We start from the raw sequence: 18,059 nt of genomic DNA on the forward strand, positions 1-18,059 counted from the left end.
TTGTATCAATAGGTGTTGTGTATATTTGCTGTGTGTGTTTGTTCGTTCAGTGTGCACATTGTTTGCATTGTGTTTATTTATTTGAGTGTGCACATTTTCTTTGTGTATGTGTTTGCAGTGCGTGTGCGGCTTTGCCCTGTATTTGTGGTTACTGTGCATTTCCCTATGTGTATGCATATCCATCTAACTGTCGTTTTTATTGCTGTGAGCCCTGGCTGTGTTTGCGTTTACTCTGTCTGTGCGTTTTCTTTCATTTTGGACAGATGACAGCAGTGCCACGGCTCGGGCGATGGGCTGTGTGCAGAGATACTGTCGTCAGGCGCCGTTTCCGGCGCCCTCTGGCGGCCATCCTCTCACAGCACACCCTGCCCCCAGCAGTAGCTCTTCTTTTCTCCAGTAGCCCTGCCCCCGAGTTGCCAGACGGCGACTCCCTCTCTCAAGTTTGCAGCAGTTTCCTTTTCAATGCAGGCTTATCACGGTCAGCACCCTGTCGCCGAGTGACTAACAGCACAATAGCATTGTCTAAAGATAGGAGAGAGCCAGCAAAGGGGTGCCGACGACGGTCTGCGAGGTTTCAATATATAAGGAGCACAAGCCCACACAGGCACACACTTGCGGCTGGCACGGAGCACCAGGACTTCGTCCTCACAGGATCCCCGGCTCGGAACGCAGCATCAGCCTCCTGTACCTGTGCACACAGACGAGAGACTCTTTTACGAGAACCGAATTTGACAGTTTGGCATTTTTGTTTGCTCCTTTTGTGATTTGTTTTCCTCTTTTGCACGACCACCTTTGCGATTTTTTAATATGGATATACACTCTATCGTTTCCTTGCTGCTGGTGGTTTGTCACGGTCTATCGCATACAGGTAAGTGACTTTTCTGTTTTAACTTTCTTTAATATTGCTGTATTTTCCGAGGGTCTTGCATTTGTTTGACTGTTTACCCGCATTTTACATACGTGCGTTGGTTTCTCCCGATTCCAAAAGTTGCCTGGGTGTGAAGAAAACCAGTGGAAGGGACTATATAGCGCATGAGTGCATTAGCAGGACATCCCTACAAATGGGGAAATGCTTGATTTTTGGAGCAGTTGTTTTCTCACAGTTTTCTTTAAAAACCCTATACTTCTGGAAAGTTGCACAGCGAAGTGCGCGACAACGTTCACAGGGACGTGTTATTGTTTCTTACAACCATCGCACTTAATTAAACACATTGCATTTTCCGCTGCCAGCCTCAGATTAATACCACTGCTGTATTGGACTAGTGGGTCGGAGGACAGTGTGGAGTCGAGCGCGCGCTCCACGTGGGCTGTTCAACAGCGGCGATGCCTCCCCTTTCACGCGTCCAGCGCCTACAATAGGCGCCTAGAAATCGGTAACTGAGCTCTCACGGCTGCAGACGCAGCGCGCCTGTGATTTGGCGCGTTCAGCCTTCCTTCCCTGCTATGACATTTCGCCTCCTTCGCTCGGCAGCCTGTTTGTTTCTGTCAGCTAAGTTTTTTTCAGCCATTAGGAGAACTGCTAATGACTTGGCACACCTGTCTGTACAAACATGCAGGTTTTTTTCTTTTCTTTTTAATATTTCACGTTGAAAGAGAAAGCTTTCTTGATTTCAGTGGTGAAAGAGCGACCCAGCTGCACTTTGAAAACCCGAATGATGGGGCGAATGAACCATTGTGGTATATCACGCGTATAGATCGTGTTATACAAGTATGATTAGCGGTGTGTGCCGTGTGTGTGTTGTCATATAGATAGATTCACTCATACACACGCTGTCGCTCACATCTATACAACTGTGCACAAACACACGACTGTAAAATAGATGAGTGGGATATTGACAACCTCTGCTGTAGGGTTAGAGGTGCCGACCCGCTGATAAAACGTTTGGTAGAAGCAGACACTCGGTCATGCGAAAGTGTGCCCTTTGTCTGCATGCAGTGGTGTGCCCTACAGTGGCGGTGGTCATGCTTTACTGACAACTTGAGTCAGTGTGCACACCTAAAGGTTTGATGCTTTTAGGGCTTTCGGATAAAACGTTGTGCTTTGAGGTAAAGTGTACAACTGCAGGCGCGTAGTTTATTAGCGTGACGAGCGACCGGCGTGTGCTGTTGTTTAGTGTGTTCAGATGCGGGTCCGGTGCTGTGAGTTAATGTGTTCGGTTTACGGTTTGTTGCCAGGTGTATTGCTCAGCTATGAATGTAAACCTGACGAGCAATTTTCGGAAAGTCATCGTGTGCTTTGCCTCTGAGCCCTACGGTTGGAGGGCGGCCGTGTATCCGCGAATCTACACCCGGCCAGTGACAGGCACCGGGCTCCAGCCCCGCCGGCCTCGGGCTCTGCTCCTGGAGCCAGCAGCAGCGGGGCGCAGACAGGAGGCACAAAGACACCGCGGCTGCCCATCCATCCTGCTGACAGCGCGGCCCAGCTCTCAAAGAGACCCTGCCGGAAGCCCCCCGTGACCTACCCGCGGGGGGGGCACGCCGACCTTTCTTCCGGAAGAAAGGATGGGACACCTGATGAATTGCGAGACCCGGCCGCTCGAAAAAATCTGCGTTATTAGCAACATGCTAATTCATTCTCTCTACACTCTGTTTACGCCTTCCCTGTGCCCAAATAGCCCTCCCTGCAGGTGGGAGTTTTTATTTTTTTAGCTCAAAATGATTTTATGTATCATGCTTGCTTTCTCTTTCATAAAATGCCTCACCCTAAAATAAAAACAAATGACAATCGTGCCCTTCTCTCCAGTCCCACAGTATTTTGATACTTCGTCCCTGGTGTTTGTGGTGAACTGTAACTAAGAAGCTGCCCTTCCTTGCCTACCTTGGTTCGTCCTCTGTCCCTTGTCGAGGCACACACTATGTGGCCGCCTCGCGCATCATATCTCTGGCCTCTCTGAGAGTCCACGCGCAAGCTGTCCACCCTCTGACAGCAAAAGGCACCAAGCCCGCGGCTGGCAGCTCGGCGTTCTTGTGTCCTGGCTACAAATCAATGTGCTTAGCATATTGTGTTACGATGCATTTATGTAATAGGTGTATAATATTCACATTATGATTTATAGTCAATAAACGGATAATACAGACGCCTGGGAGGGAAAGAACCCATATTTGCGACTTAATTAAAAAAAACACACTTGGCAAGCTAATGGGAGGGATCTACCGACATAGCTGTTGCACCGGCGGGCATGGGGCGGCCCTCAGTCCAGCCGGGTTGTGCTCGCTGCGCTTGCCCTTAAGGGACACCTGTTTTATGCAAGGTTTCTTTCTCCCTCTTTTCCCACAGTGTCTGCTGGTGCCGGGCTCCCCCTGCAGCCCGCAGCTGGTTCTGCACCTCCGCCGCTCGAGCCCGCCCGTCCTCCAGGCGCCCCCTGGCGGCCTCGCAGGGTCAAGCGCTGCTCCTGCTCGACGCTGATGGACAAGGAGTGCGTGTACTTCTGCCACCTGGACATCATCTGGATCAACACCCCCGAGTAAGTATGCAGAGATCTCGAGAATCCGTGGGAAAGCAGTGGGAGGGCAGGGAAACACCAGCCCAATGCATTGAGGGAAGCATGAAAATTCCGAGGTGGGTTAGTTACTGTGCTATTGGGAGTGGTCCGCGGGTGGAGCTGTGAAATCCGAGGTGTGTAACACCCAGTCAGCGAGAACCCAGATTTCTGAACTTCAAAGTCACACACCAGGATTAGAGGAGGAAAGCAACAAATTGAGTCTAGGTTGCCCATTAGAGCCCAGAAGCTGGGGAACCGGATTCGAGTCTCGGCAGGGACGCTCAACATCATGTGATTTTGGGCAAATCACCTAATCTTCCCGTGCCAAACAAAATGAATGTGTCTGTCTGACTGTAACACAAGTGATGCTCATGTAAAGTGCTCCGATACCTTCGGGTCGAGTTCGCGCAATATATATTTTAAAAAAATGACATGGAAAACACGTAACAAAAGTAATATAAAAATCTGATAAAAACTCTTTCAACTAGATTCAAATGAAAAATATTATTTATTTTACATGCATGTTTAATACATGAGATATTGAGTTCTGTGACATTTAATTAAACAATACTAACTCAACAAAGCTGCATAATGATGGAAAGGGCTAGTGATTGAGGTACGTATTCTGGCTCTTTGATGAACCATTTCGAAACCATAAGAGAGGGCTCCGAAGAAGAAGAACATTCTTAAAACACTGGATTAGACCATGATGTATATACATTAAGACACGCTAGGAAGGCACCCACGGATTCAATCATAACCAACTTTAGGGTACTGCCCATATTTAAACATTGTTGAAGAAATGTACACGGAAGCAACGTTTAAAAAACCAACAAGTATAAACAGCAACATGCTATATGAAGAGTTATAGAAAAACATACACATTTTTATTAGCATTATTATAAAACAACGGATCGGGCCCCTACTTGAAACATTAGGATGCACACTATTGGCATGCACAATTAAATATACCTGTCAATGGGATCGGGCCCATATATCTATCTTGGGATGGGCACATTTTGAACCATTTCCAAACATTGGGATTTGGCCCCCTCGCAGTGACGCATTCTCAATCAGTGGGATGAGGCATAACTTAAACATTAGGAGGCACTGGGCTACGGCTCTTATTTCAAGCTGCATACCGCCTCTTAAAGAACAATACAATACAATAATCTTAGAAAATGCGTCTGGTTGGAAGCAATTCATTTAAATAATCCCCGACCGCCATCCAGCAAGCGAGTTAATTGGGCAGATGTTCCGAAGGCAGAGGCTTTCCAGGCTCGCTGTAAATGCCGCTCATGATGTAAGAAGCTGTGATTCGGTGCCAGAGAGCAGGGCCCGGCAGCATGCCTGAGGCGAGGCGCTCACTCCCCGGTGTCACAGTGAACCTGAAACTGAATGCCTCAGAGCGGAATCCGACCTCCTGCGTCTCGACGTGTTCTGTGCGTAGTCACGTTACGTACATTTAAAGGTCACGGGTGCAGAGCGAGGGCTTGTAATGGAAGCCCGCGCAGTCTAAAATTGTCTTTTTAAGTCAGATGAGAATATAAATGCGCTGGTTGGGTACTAGGCTCACGTGCTCTAAATTCACCTGTGCCAGTTGAAATGTGAGAGCCAGCTTACCTGTCTAGAATACAAATACCTTCCAAATATCCACCAGAAGAAGGATGTTAATGAACATTTAGGTGGGCTATTTCACCTTTAGCGGCCACCCAGCTTGACAACTTTGAAACGCAATGACAATGCTGCGGCTACCTCAAACTTTTTGTACATGTAAATAGGATGCCTGCAGTAGACGTGTGCTGCCTAGCCTGCTGCGGTTTACAGTGGTTAGTGTTCTGTTTTCTTTCCTTAGGCAGTTAAGAGTAAATATAGGCTGTTCAGATTCACACCCCACAGACGTCATGAGTACTTAAGGACATTCACCCTTGAAGCATTAAGGTGTGGCCAGCACTTAGCATGTGCAAACTGGGTCCCCACCCAGGGCACCCGTCTTCAGAGGGGGGCAGGATATGCCTCCAGAAATCACTCTCGGACCTGGCTGCAAAGAACAAGTGTGTTAAACACTGGAAGCCGCATCCTTATTTTGTCTGGTTTTCATCTCATGACTTCCTTTCTTTTATTCCCCTTCACCTTCATCCCACACTTCCCATTTTCCAAGACATTCAACAATGGGTGGGAGAGTGCACTAGATTTGGTTTTGCTCAAGTCACTGCCTGTCTGCCTAAAGACCACCTCTGCATCAACGCACACACAGAGGTCACAGTTATGAACTCCCGTGCCAGCAAACGCACACATTTTTACCAGATAAATCACTCACGAAAGAGCTGGGATGTTTCTGTACTATCTCACCCCAGGCAATCTTACCCTGCCTGCATCTAGATTTGCATAATGTGTTTTAAGTAAGTGAAGTAGAAATGTAAGTAAAGAGTTGCACGTGTTTGCAGATAGGTTTACTCAGTTAAACTCAGACAGAAACTTAAACTAGCAGAGAGTTCTACTACATGGTTGAAATTAAGGTGCAGTGAGAATATGCTAAATTAATCTCCATTTTGCAGCAACAATTCTGGGTTCAAAACGAATCTGCAGATAGGGTTCCTGAATGCATCCTTATTTCAGCTTGGTCCTTCATGTGGGCTTCATGCCCCTTCTTCCTTGCAGTGAGTGGCAGGAGTGTATGCTGTGAACGGATAAAAACAAATGTGCTTTGGCATGTAGAGCTCGTGAAAGATTTCTCAAAACTTTCTACTGGTGCAAAGTCACAAAAAGTGACACAAAGTTCCGTAAAGGCTTGATTAAGTATTTACTTTCCATCTCAAACTTCTTGTGCACTGGAAAGTAGTTGTAAAAGAAACTTAAATAGCGCTTTGTGCGACTTTGTGTTATTTTTCGTTAAGGGGGTGTCCAATAGGTGGTTCACAGGTGTGCCCATGGTACTGCCAACTTTTTCGATTCAAAGCTCTATCTAGTAACAGGGCTTTCCGTCAGAAAATAAGGGCAGGTGCTAAAAAGGAGAAATGTTTTTATTTCTAGCTACTGTTCTGATTTTGCATCTGTGTTGCATTGTACAGCACGTATATACTGTGTGAAAACTTTTAAAGCATGTCTAAGCATTGTATATTGTACCAGAAGTGTTCCCTTCCAGTTCCAGACATATGCTGGGCATCTTTCCCTTTATTTTGCACTGTGGTGCAAAGATGTGTACATAGCGCTAGGAAGCCTGAAAGAGTCTGAGCGCTAGGGAAGAGAGCAAGAGTTCCATATCATAGTAGATATGGATCTGCAACTCTCCGTCTAGAGCAGGGTTTTCCAAAGTGAGTCCAGGAGGCCCAGATCCATGCCAGATTTTGAAAGAACTACATTTATCTATCTGGGAATATGCTAAAAAGCTGGCATGGATCCGGCCCTTCAGGATCGACTTTGGAGAACCCTTCTCTAGCGCAACACAGCGAGTAACTTTGGTTGCTGCGCTACATGATTTTCTTTTAGTAAACGTGTCCCATGGTTTCAGGTCAAATTCCTTGGAATTGTAGCGTGAGGGAAAGTCTAACCCCCAATATATACACAAAAGGCCCATTGCACCAAACTTTAAATGTTGCCTGTGTCTTATTCCTGATTTACACATATCCTATAAGTAAATGTGCAATAGTACAACACAGGAATGAAAAAAAGCTTTTTAAAAGTAGCCTACAGCGGCAGTCACACTATGGTCCAGATAGATGTACATGTTTCAAATTTGCAACCGGTGAATACCAGATCTATGACATCAGCATTTTTAAAGCCGGTTACATGCAACTGCCTTCACGGTCGCTAAGGTGGAACAATACAAAAACACAAATGGACATGTGCCAGATATCGGAGAAAAAAATCCAGCAAAACCTGTAAATATTTGAGTAACAGCTAGGGTTAAAAGCCGAAGTGTTAAAACAGGCCCAAAGACCGAGTTTATTTACAAGTACTTATCTGGACTTCCAACTCACACCAAATGATTGATAAAGAAGTGACTAATGCAGGCAGGCATGTCTAACCTGCCGTTTCTTCACATGCCACACACCTAGACAGTCCTGTGCGTGTATTAAAATGGGAGAAAAATATTTGGTTTGGTTGAGCTCTTTTGTGGCTTCATGTTTCTATGAATACCTCCTGTGGAATTATTCGGATTTTAACAAAGCCATTTAAAATGTCTCAAATATTGACCGTGTTTTGACTCCTTCAAGACATGCGCTTTCAGAGTTCAATGGTTTTGATTTCTTTTAGTTAAACACTGCATGTGTCTGTGGGCAAGCAGCAACCCGCGTTGGTGATTAGTCAGTGAGCTCGCGCGCCACCGGTACTACCGTTTGGCACCACCAGTCAAATTCTGCAACTACAGACTATGCCTGGTTGACCCCTGCTGTGTGCAATGTTGCCAGAAACAGGCCTTGGTGCCTTGCCATCCGTTTAATAATTGTATTCTTGGAACGGATAACAATAAGAGATTATTCAAATCTACTCTAAAGGGACATTTGTGCGTACAAACAGGGCACCGCCAGCCCAATAAAATAAATTAATGAAATCCAGTAAGCTAGCGGTTGTATGACGGAACAACACAGGGAAATACTCTGCATACCTTTAGCATGCATTTTTTACCCCTCATTTTTAAAAACGCATATACTTTAACAACATGTGCCTTTACCACGCATTGTTTATAGATATATTTATATGTCTAAACACTGTATTTGTGGGGAGAGACCACACACACCTCTGAATTTGCCTTAAATCTGTGGTTCAGGCATAGGTATTTAATGTATATGCGTTCTAAAAACATGCGTGGTAAAAAATGCGTGGTAAAGGTACAACATGGTAAAAACCTCGCTTTAAAGGCTGTTTACCGCCTACTCAACGTTCTAAAAAAAAGTCCAGTTAGTTGGTTGACATTAGCCCCTGTTATTTGGAGTGCTACAATTCCATAAGGTGGACACAGCATATAGCATATAATAATAAACATTGTCAAAACCAATAGATATGGATTGCATTTTGTGTCCTGACTAAAATATCAAAGAAAAGACAGCTGTAGTGAAAAAAACTCCCATAATTGCTTCCTATATACAATGCATCTATGAGATAAATAATTGAATGTGTGATGATTCAGTGTACTTATGAGATGTAAAATAGTCCCACATGATTTACAATGCAAACACCCCTTAGGAGGTGGAGTGATATGCCACAACAGCCGATAGTATGAGGTGAGAGGGCTATACTGCTCTGTGTGAAGTAAAGTCCAATCTATCTACATATGAAAGAACTGTTGACAATATGTCAGCAGACAGCTGCTCTATCAAACCAGGCTTAAAAACAAAGAATAATTATTCAAAGAAAGCATATATGAGCAGGCCCTCCTTAATAAACAAATATTTGATGCATGTAAAATTCTACCTAACAAAAAGTGTTTTCTTGTTCATGTCAGATGTAACAGCATCATTAGCTCTGCTTGATGGCAGATTTGCCCTCAATTATAAAGGTAACTTCTCGGTTCTGCGTCAGTGGCGTAACAATTGCCCCTGAAGCCTCCGTAGTGTGGGAGCGGCACCGACCTCCAGGCCGGGCTCCCTCCGGCACTGTGCATGGGTGGCGGCTGAGAGCTCCTGACTGGGTCTGGAGGGTAGGGGGCCCCTCCATTTACTTTGCGGGGGCCCACAAGTTTCACTACACCACTGTTTGGCATGCAGCAAACCTATGTCTATAGTAGCGCGTCAAGAATGACAAAACAAACAATAAACACATTTGCAACTTCTTGATGCTTATGTCATATGTGCCATCACAGCAGAATGCACCAAGTGGTACCGACAGTAGCAAAATAAGTTTATATTGGAGGTAGCCATTTACCCATTTGCCTGTTTGTATATATCTAGTGGTGCCTTCGGACTGGTACCCTTGGGAAGTGTGGGAAACAAACAATTACATTCATTCAGTAATGCAACCATCAGAATAGACCTGTATTCAAGTCTGTGAGGTCATTCTCAATAGGGGGTTGAACATGTGTGCATTGTTACACTAGAAATTGAAAGGAAACATTAAAAATAACTCTAAACACGCTTGAAATACTATAGAAAGGACCCATGGACATTATCATAAAAGTGCAAGGTTAAAATCAGGTATATACAGCAACATTGCAACTCATGGGCAATACTATAAAAAGGATAAAATCAGTGTTATTCAGCAACATTACAAGTCTTTCGTAGATTACCGCATTGCCCTGATCAGGGAACAGTTCCCGGTGGCACACTTGTGATTCTCCTGGCAGTCATAGCATTGAGTGCATCTATTAGATAGCATAATGAGCACGGGGAAGGAAAATAGCAGTTGGTTTATGTTCCTACTTCAGAGATCTGCATGGCATGCACAGTTGACAGATTTGGATTTTACTAGGAATGGTTCAGATTTGAATTTTCCCAAAATTGATAAAACTGATACCTTTGTGGTGGGTCATAGTAGCAACAGTTTGTCCAGTACTGTGAACCTGTATAACTATGTAGTGTGCACATGACGTCATTGATTTGTTGGTCAGTCAGTGGGTACAGGCTAACGTGGTTTGAAGTATAAACTGCACACATGCTCATGTCACGTGACAATGTCAGTTTGTATGTCTGGCTTTAGAATAACAAAATGGCGCCCCTTGGTGATTTCAGGCACACTGTACCCTACGGTCTAGGAAACACCCGATCCAGACGTTCTTTAAAGGACAAGTACCCATTTGGACCGACGAGCAGATGCCAGTGCACAAGTGGGAAGGACAAGAAGTGCTGGGACTTCTGCCAAACCACAGCGGAGCTCAGGTGTGTACAGACTTTACCTCCTTTATCTGGGGCACACGCAAACAGACCGTGTCGAAGACAGTTATATCACTCCCCTTATCCGAACCGTGCTTATTGTGGAAAGGTGTTCCTTCGTGGCCTAGCGGTGTATTTAAACAAATGCTTTTCTGTTTGTTTTTGTGCAGGGCTCAATCTGTTCCAGAGAAAGGCGTGCCCCGAGTTAACAAAGAGGACGGGTGCGTTGGAAATAGGCTGGAGTGTGTACAGAGGCTGTCAGAGCACAGCAAGAAAATGCGAAGGTGGGTATGTGTGCAGATGCCTTCACCAGCTTGTCAAAAAGCACAATCTTTGAAACAAACAGCATTAGCACATTTAGAATTTGAATGGAAAAAAACTTTCCTTGCGGAACACCTGTGCAGTCTATGAGGCTGTAAACACTTGTGAAGGTGTAAAGATGGCACCCAAGCCATCCATTTTATCAGTGCTTTAAATGGGCCGGTACTCACCGGTACTGAGTACCAGCACTTCTTAGTTTTATCTTTCTGAGTACCAGCACTTCTCTACTGCCGAGGAGAGTACCGGTACTCATGAAACGCTGGTGCTGGCGGTCTGAGTCTGACAGCCCAGGCACTTCTGTACACCTGAGCCGAGCACCCGCTGATCTATTTGCATACCGTCGGGGTGTTCACCATCACGCTGTGTTGCAAACACAAATCGAGGTGCTATTAAAAAAGCCGTGGGAGGTAACCAGGTTCAAATAGCTTGAATCCCACCGGATTCTTTTGTTAAGTGTCTGCTTATTCCTGTCTGCTTGCCTGTGATTGTTTTTGTGTGAGAGAAATACGAGAGAAAGGGGGAGAGAATAGAGACACTTTTGGAAGGTATATCAGAGGAAATGTGTGGAATGCTTGTGTGTGCACGTCTGCTTGTTTCTTTCTGTGTTGCTGGAGAATATATAGTATTGTGCCAAGCAACAGCAATTAACAGTATTGATGTTGCACATATTAAAAAACACAAGGAAATGTTAAAATATCACCGCGTTTGGCTTTCCTTGTGTAATGAGTAAACAAACCTTCTTTGTTTAGTGAAAAACATTTCTCATGTGTTTTTGTATGTGCTGCAAGTAATATAGAAGTCGAGAAGTATCGGCAAGACTTCTAAGCCCCGCCCCCAAGCACCACCCACTCGCCACTTTTGAATGAGTACCTGCACTATTTTTCCCCCATTTAAAGCACTGCATTTGATAGATCTCCTCACACAGATGGTTCTTGAGAAAACGTGTTCTTCAGAGAATATTTGTGTCCGGCGGAGTCTGTGTCTGCTGCGGCACGTGCAGGTGAGAGCCGTGGGTCCAGGTCGGGGGCGGGGGGGGGTGTCAATGGACGATGAAGAGGGAACCTTAAATAAATAATTAATTTCCCCTCATCATCCTCCGTCGAAATCCCCTCTACCCGGCCCCACCGCTCTTACCTGCATGGGCTGCGGCTGGTCTGGGTGTTTCCCAGCGCATTATTGATTGTCAAAGACTGCATATGTCCTCTAGAGAGGATTTGTTCCCCAGAGGGTTTGCTTTCAATTGGGAATGTCCAGTGTCCAGATTCTACATGTTTTTTATATAGTATATGTTTTCTATAAAGCAGTGCTTCCCAAACATTTTAGAACCATGACACAATTTGTAGAACGACAAACTTTTGCTACCCACCTAGCTTTAACGGACAACAGGCAGGCGATTCTTTAATGTAACTAAAGCATCTTGTGGTAGCGCACTGTCATTTACCAACAGCTCATTTTACATTGAAATGGCCGCTACATTTGCACGGACATACAGTATGACTGATAAAACTATTCGGCACACAAATGGGAATTTGTGGAAATCGGGTTTCAGTAAATATGTATCATTTGTGCATCACCAAAGCAAACTGTCCTGATTTGTTTTAATACTATTAAAATCCGTGCTTCCATCACATTTAAGAATTGCCAAAAAATGTTCTTATTTTTTGCTTTCCTAACCTCTTAATGTGTTACAAAAAATGACATCTTACAGCCTTTACTTTCGCTCCCCCAGCAAGATTGTCACATCATTCACTTTATGTTTCTTTCTCTGCCAGCAAAGTGAAAGGAGTTTGTGAACACCAATCCCCATGTTAAGAAAACGCAGGAATTTGTCAGAAGACTTAGCCTGACATTTGACCTCTGTTTTTGAAGCGCAGCAAATGCGAGAAGATGAATGCACAGTTTTAAGGCATAATTATTTAGTGCTTGAACTTTTGTGACCCACCAAAAATCGGACCCACACCCACCAGTGGGTCACGACCCACAGTTTGGGAAACACTGCTTTAGAGTGTATATGCTCCCCAGAGTCTGTTTGCCCTTCAGTGGGGATGTGCGTCACACCCAATGCCTTTATTCACCCTAGACAGTTTCTGTTCTCCAGAAAGAAAGTTCCATAGACATTCTTTATTCATCAGAGAGGGATTTCCCAAGAGTCTGTGCTTACCATGAAGAGTGTGTGTTTCGAAGAGTGTTAACTCCCTGGACAGTGTATATGTCCTTTGGTGAGTGAGTGTTCCCTAATGGCTCTGTGTGTGCCTCAGGTAGTTAGTCTGTGTGCCCCAGGAAGTCCACTTGTTTCCCATACGGACTCTGTGTGTTGGCTAAGGAGTATGAGTAAAGCTCATATGTTCCTCAGAGGACATTTATGTTGTCAAGAGCCTGCACATGCTTTATAGAGAATATGTTTTCCACAGAGAATTTGTGTTCCCTGCGTAGTATGTGGCCTACAGAGTCTCTGAGGAGCAGGTATTTTCATTTTAATGCAACAGAGCAGCCAAGGTTGCTGCACTGCATTCCTCAAGGAGAAGAAAGCAGCTCAGAGCCAAAATCATTAAAAAGTGTCTTCTGTTGCTGTCACCCCTTTCCCTGGGGCGAGTATGATGCACAACTTTTGCACCATGGTGTAGAGGTGTGAGTGGGATGTTTATGATAGGATTCGTAGCGCAAACGTACATTTTCAGTGCAAAATCCTGAAAATGTGAATAAATTCAACACACTGGATATATGTTGTACAGTGCAGCACACATGCAATGTGTGAAATGTTTGGAGAAATAAAAGCATTTCTGCAAGTTAGAACCTGCTGCAAGGAGGGTTAATTGTTCGACAAAAGCCTGGTCTGACTATTGTAGTAGATCAGACTTTGCATAAAAAACAATGGGTGTTTGCAAAGGACCTCCCTTTTCACATCTAAGTAGTGCCTCCTTAATTCAAAGTGACACAAAGCGCCTCAAAACACTATTTGAGCCAAGAAAAGATCACCTTTCCAAGGTTTTTCCTTGCTTTGCCTCATTTTGTGATACTTTGCCCCAGAGCAAAGTCTTAGTAAATTTGCCTCCAAGTTTTCCAGATAGTTTATGGAATACATAGGGTATGTGTGTTTCTTAGAGAACCTGTATTCTCCCAAAAATATAGGTGTTCCCCTGTATGTCTATGTGTCTAGGAAATATTGAATTTCCAGGAGAGTTTGAGTGTTCCTCTTAGTGTTTTTGGACATACCTGTAGTCATTGTGTCACCAGAGAGCATGCGAGGAGCCGTTCCAGACTCAGTCGTTTCACTGGTTACTCTAACTGTTCCCCAAGGGTATCGTAAGGTAGAAATGCAAATCTTCCAGTATCCCTGGGCTCAAGGCAGTGTGTCAACATCCCCTGTACTGGTGGATTCTGATCAATGAAAGGGAAACAATAAGCTTCCCACTGAATTCTCTGATAGAGTCAGCAGACCCTTCAAATATCGGGTGATAATATGTGACTGTCGTTCATGTTTCTGTGAAGAGAAGGTAGAGAACTTGCGATGGTTAGGCCAGGAGGGGACCAAAGGTATACACCGCGGGCCTGATTCACAAAGGTAAACTTACACTTTTGTGTAAACTTACATTTTTTGGGTATGCGCAAACTACAGGTTAATAGTGGGGGCAGAGAACTCCGCACATAAAAAGATAGGCCTGTCCTAGTTTTTTAAGTGCGGAGGTCTCTGCCCAGACTGCAAAGTCTCCACAGTCATTAACTTACTATTAAATCCTAGTTTGTGAATAACAGCAACAGTTAAACTTACACAAAGTGAATCAGGTCCTGATTGTATACATTCTTGAGGTGTATTACTGAATGTTCCTGTTAATAAGCAACAATTAATTTTATATTTGGGTGGGTTCCATTTGAGCCCTTACTGAGCCAAGGCACATCTAATCACAACAGGAAATCATCTTGCATCCTGCTAACTGCAGCATTATGAAATATGCAGTGCGCGTACGAGCAGTTTTATGGAAATAGCAGAATGTACTACTTATGGGCTAATTTAGCATTATGGATTTTGCAAATGCAGTGCTTGATTTGAGCCGGTGGTTGCCATTGGAGCCTACTGCCACTTAATTTTTGAGGTCCATGTAGCACCGCTCCCGCTTTTGTTACAGGGGGCTGATGCAAAACCGGCCCCCAGTGAAAAAAACGGCCCCACTGGCACAAAACTGGCCCACACTCCTTTTGCCCGCCCACTACAGCCAGTTCGTCCCTGACTACGCAGCTTGGTATTCGGCATGCAGATATTTAATATCGCTGAGCAGAGCTTCGGGCACCGACACATTCTTTTACAATGCACTGGCAAATGTATGTACTGTTGGTATTAGAAAAGTTTGCTTTTCAAACGTAGCTCCCCATTTCATTTGACTCACAGAGATGTTCCTTATTGGGAAACCGTGCTCTAAAGTTTGTGCTTTCCATCAGATGTATTGGGTTTTCTCCAAAGAGATTCTAGGTGTCTCACAAAATAGTAATATTGGGCTTCATGTAGGTAGCCAAATACCGGTCGGTAACGGCCGATTTTCGGTAATTATACCGTTACCGACCGGTATTTTGGCTATTGGTATGTAGGGGGTCAATTTCTGAAATCGGAATTTACCGATTCGGTAAAACTACCGAATCGGTAAAATTACCGAATCGGTAATGTTACCGATGTGGTAATTTTACCGATTCGGTAATTTTACCGAATCGGTAAATTCCGATTTCAGAAATTATATGTAGGGGGAGTGTGTGTGTGTGTTTAGGAGTCGGTATTTACCACCAACTTATAGTTGGTGGTAAATAATTAATGTATGTGTGCATGCATTTTGCAGCGCGTAGCAGTGTGCAATGTGGCATACATACATGCCCTTAGGGCATGTATGTGTGCCACATGTGCACACATGGCCGAATCAGGGGTGCAACAGGGTGTCAATGTGACACCCTGCCACCCTTGCATTTTCTCCACCATTACAGAATCGGTATTTACCGATTCGGTAATGAGGCATACCTTCCCCTCAATGGGAAGGTATGCCTCATTACCGAATCGGTAAATACCGATTCGGTAATTACCGAATTGTAACGAATCGGTAAAAAATACCGACTCATTACCTACATACGAGTTACCACTTCTAAAATACCGATTCGGTAACGTTCGGTATTTTAGAAGTGGTAACTGGTATGCTACCTACATGAGGCCCATTATCCTTTTTCTGTTTTGCCTAAAATTTATGTTTTATCCTAAAAGGATATATGACTTAGCAGAGGTGCAAACCAGCAGCTTACATGAGACCCCATAACACTTTGAAGTATAAATAAAAGTCAAACTGAATTGGTGATTTGGTCCCGCATATGAAACAGTCAGAATCAAAGATCTCTGTCCCATGAAACTACCTTCATGGGTGTAGCTTGGTCAGTAATATGGGGGGTGTGAGCCTCAGATTTTCCGACAATCAGGATGGCATGTAATGTTAAAATACATTATACTACAAGTAGTGTGCATGTAAGGGGCTAAAGGGGCGGTGGAATGGAAGACAATTGCGGATTGGTTGGGGCACTAAGTGAGAGAAAACTATATTTTGTAAGGTAACCAATATTTTTAAAAGTCTTTCAAAACAGAGAGGGAGAGAGTGTGTGTGCTTTTTTTGTCTGCTAGTGTGCAAATATTGCTGCTGAAATCCAAAAGACACCTCACCATACCCAAGGGAAAGCACCTGTACCCAATTTTTAAGCAGAAAATACATTTATTAGGGGGTGTAACACCGCAAACACCCCCCATGAAGCTACGCCCCTATCTACCAGATCACGGAGTAACTAATATAAGTGAATCCAAACAGTAGTAGGGTTCGAATGGGGAAATATTTCACAACTTTCAGTGGCATTTATTTGTCTGGTGATATTTGAGACGACAGAAATCACATTTAAAAGCATTATTGATTTCACATTGGCTAATTCCCCATACCGTAATGTATTTTGATGTATTTTGCTTGTTATTGCTCTCACTACCCACTGAGTTGAGGTGTAAAAATTGCGCAAATAGCTCTGCTGTTGTACAACAGTTACAGATGACAATATTAATGTATTCATATTATTTGCAGGTATGAAGCTATTGGTAATACCATCAAAATGGCGTTTCGCATTGCAAAGTCAAAAGCCAGCCTGAGAGAGATGGAATCAACGAAGCATAAGCAAACACACAGGAAACTAGGCATTTGGGAGCGGCTAAAGAAAACTTCTTAGTTGGAAGTCAACAGGGAGTGACTCTTCGGCCATTGTTACACATTACTATCCAGGCAGCAGCTGGACTTACACAGTATGATGGTTCTTTTTATGGAGAAGGCTGTGTTTGGACAAAGACGCTTGGGTTCTAATTCCAAACCCTCTTGGAGAGTGTCTTTCCTAAAGGCTGCATCTGTGGAAGCCAGAGTGGCTCAAACTGTGGACCGGAAGTAGAGAACATGGAGATATTGACTGCTGACAGTCTCCTGCAAGGTAATGGCACATCTCGGTAGGGGAAGCAGAAAAGGACATTCCGGGTCTGGAGCTTCTCAACAGCAAACCGGGAAAAAATAAGGCTTAAGCCAGAAAAAATACAAGCTAGATTACACTGGAGAAAGTAGTGACGAGCACACAAATTCTTGTTGTGGATAGAGAGCGCCGGCAATTTCTTTGGAAGAAATCTCCCATTTTAGCGCATATAAGGATACATTTCACGATAACTGTATGAATCTACCTCACACAGTGCACTAACGCAAACTTGCTTCTTTTCCATCAACTGCATCTGTGCTTGTCAACAAAGCTCGCCTTGACCTTAGAGTTACTAGCACAGCAACCTGTATCATGTTTTTCTCTGAGTAACACTGAACCTGGGCGGCCTTATCTCTTCTTCTCCTTGGATTAGTAATTTCCCTGGAGCACTGGCAGGAAGTGAATAAAGAAGGCCATGTCTGAAATGTTGGCAAAGAAAGGCTAAACGAATTCTCTACCTGTAGCACAAATATTTTCTCCTCAACAATTTTGTTACTTTCTGCGTCATTGGATTTTTGTATGCACCTATTATTTTTAAAGTTCAATATTTATATATTTTTTGTAAGGTTTCTTTATTATATTCACTGCGTGAAATATAAATTGGGACAGGCCATATTGGTCAATGTATTTTTGTTGTATTTCTGTATGAAAGTCAAAAATGCTTCATGCCCATGGCGGTAAAAGTATTACAAATAAATATTTGTTAGCAATGCATTGTGTGTTCCTTTGGTTTGTGTGTATAGTTACCAGCATGCAACTGTGCCTTCACCACCTTGTTTGAAAAAAGTGGGAGCAGGCCTATCATAAGCTCCTGTTTGTGTTTTCACAAGCAGCTAGTAACAAAGCCCACTCACAGTGATTCTGTTTTAAAACTAATCTCACAATTGGTAAATGTGATTTAGAAAGCCTAAATAAGTGATTGAGCATACTA

The 18,059-nt window shown here is 43.9% G+C and overlaps 1 protein-coding gene across 1 annotated transcript; it reads left to right on the forward strand.

Annotated features, from left to right (window-relative positions):
* Nucleotides 1-485: 485 nt before the first annotated feature.
* EDN1 (endothelin 1) lies at nucleotides 486-17,842 on the forward strand. The gene is made up of 5 exons (XM_085607002.1): nucleotides 486-868; nucleotides 3,278-3,464; nucleotides 10,151-10,297; nucleotides 10,462-10,575; nucleotides 16,699-17,842. The coding sequence occupies exons 1-5, from the start codon at nucleotides 808-810 to the stop codon at nucleotides 16,838-16,840; spliced, it is 651 nt and encodes a 216-aa protein (XP_085463128.1). The 5' UTR covers nucleotides 486-807; the 3' UTR covers nucleotides 16,841-17,842.
* The last annotated feature ends 217 nt before the right edge of the window (nucleotides 17,843-18,059 follow it).

Source organism: Triturus cristatus, chromosome 5_2 (assembly GCF_964204655.1).
Source record: "Triturus cristatus chromosome 5_2, aTriCri1.1, whole genome shotgun sequence".
Taxonomy (NCBI): Eukaryota; Metazoa; Chordata; class Amphibia; order Caudata; family Salamandridae; genus Triturus; species Triturus cristatus.

Bases quoted from the DNA above. Each gene is read 5' to 3' on its own strand.
- EDN1 (XM_085607002.1), top strand. From the start codon at position 808: ATGGATATACACTCTATCGTTTCCTTGCTGCTGGTGGTTTGTCACGGT. The intron at 869-3,277 runs GTAAGTGACTTT...CTTTTCCCACAG, and splicing joins TCACGGTCTATCGCATACAG to TGTCTGCTGGTGCCGGGCTC. The intron at 10,576-16,698 runs GTGGGTATGTGT...TATTATTTGCAG, and splicing joins CACAGCAAGAAAATGCGAAG to GTATGAAGCTATTGGTAATA.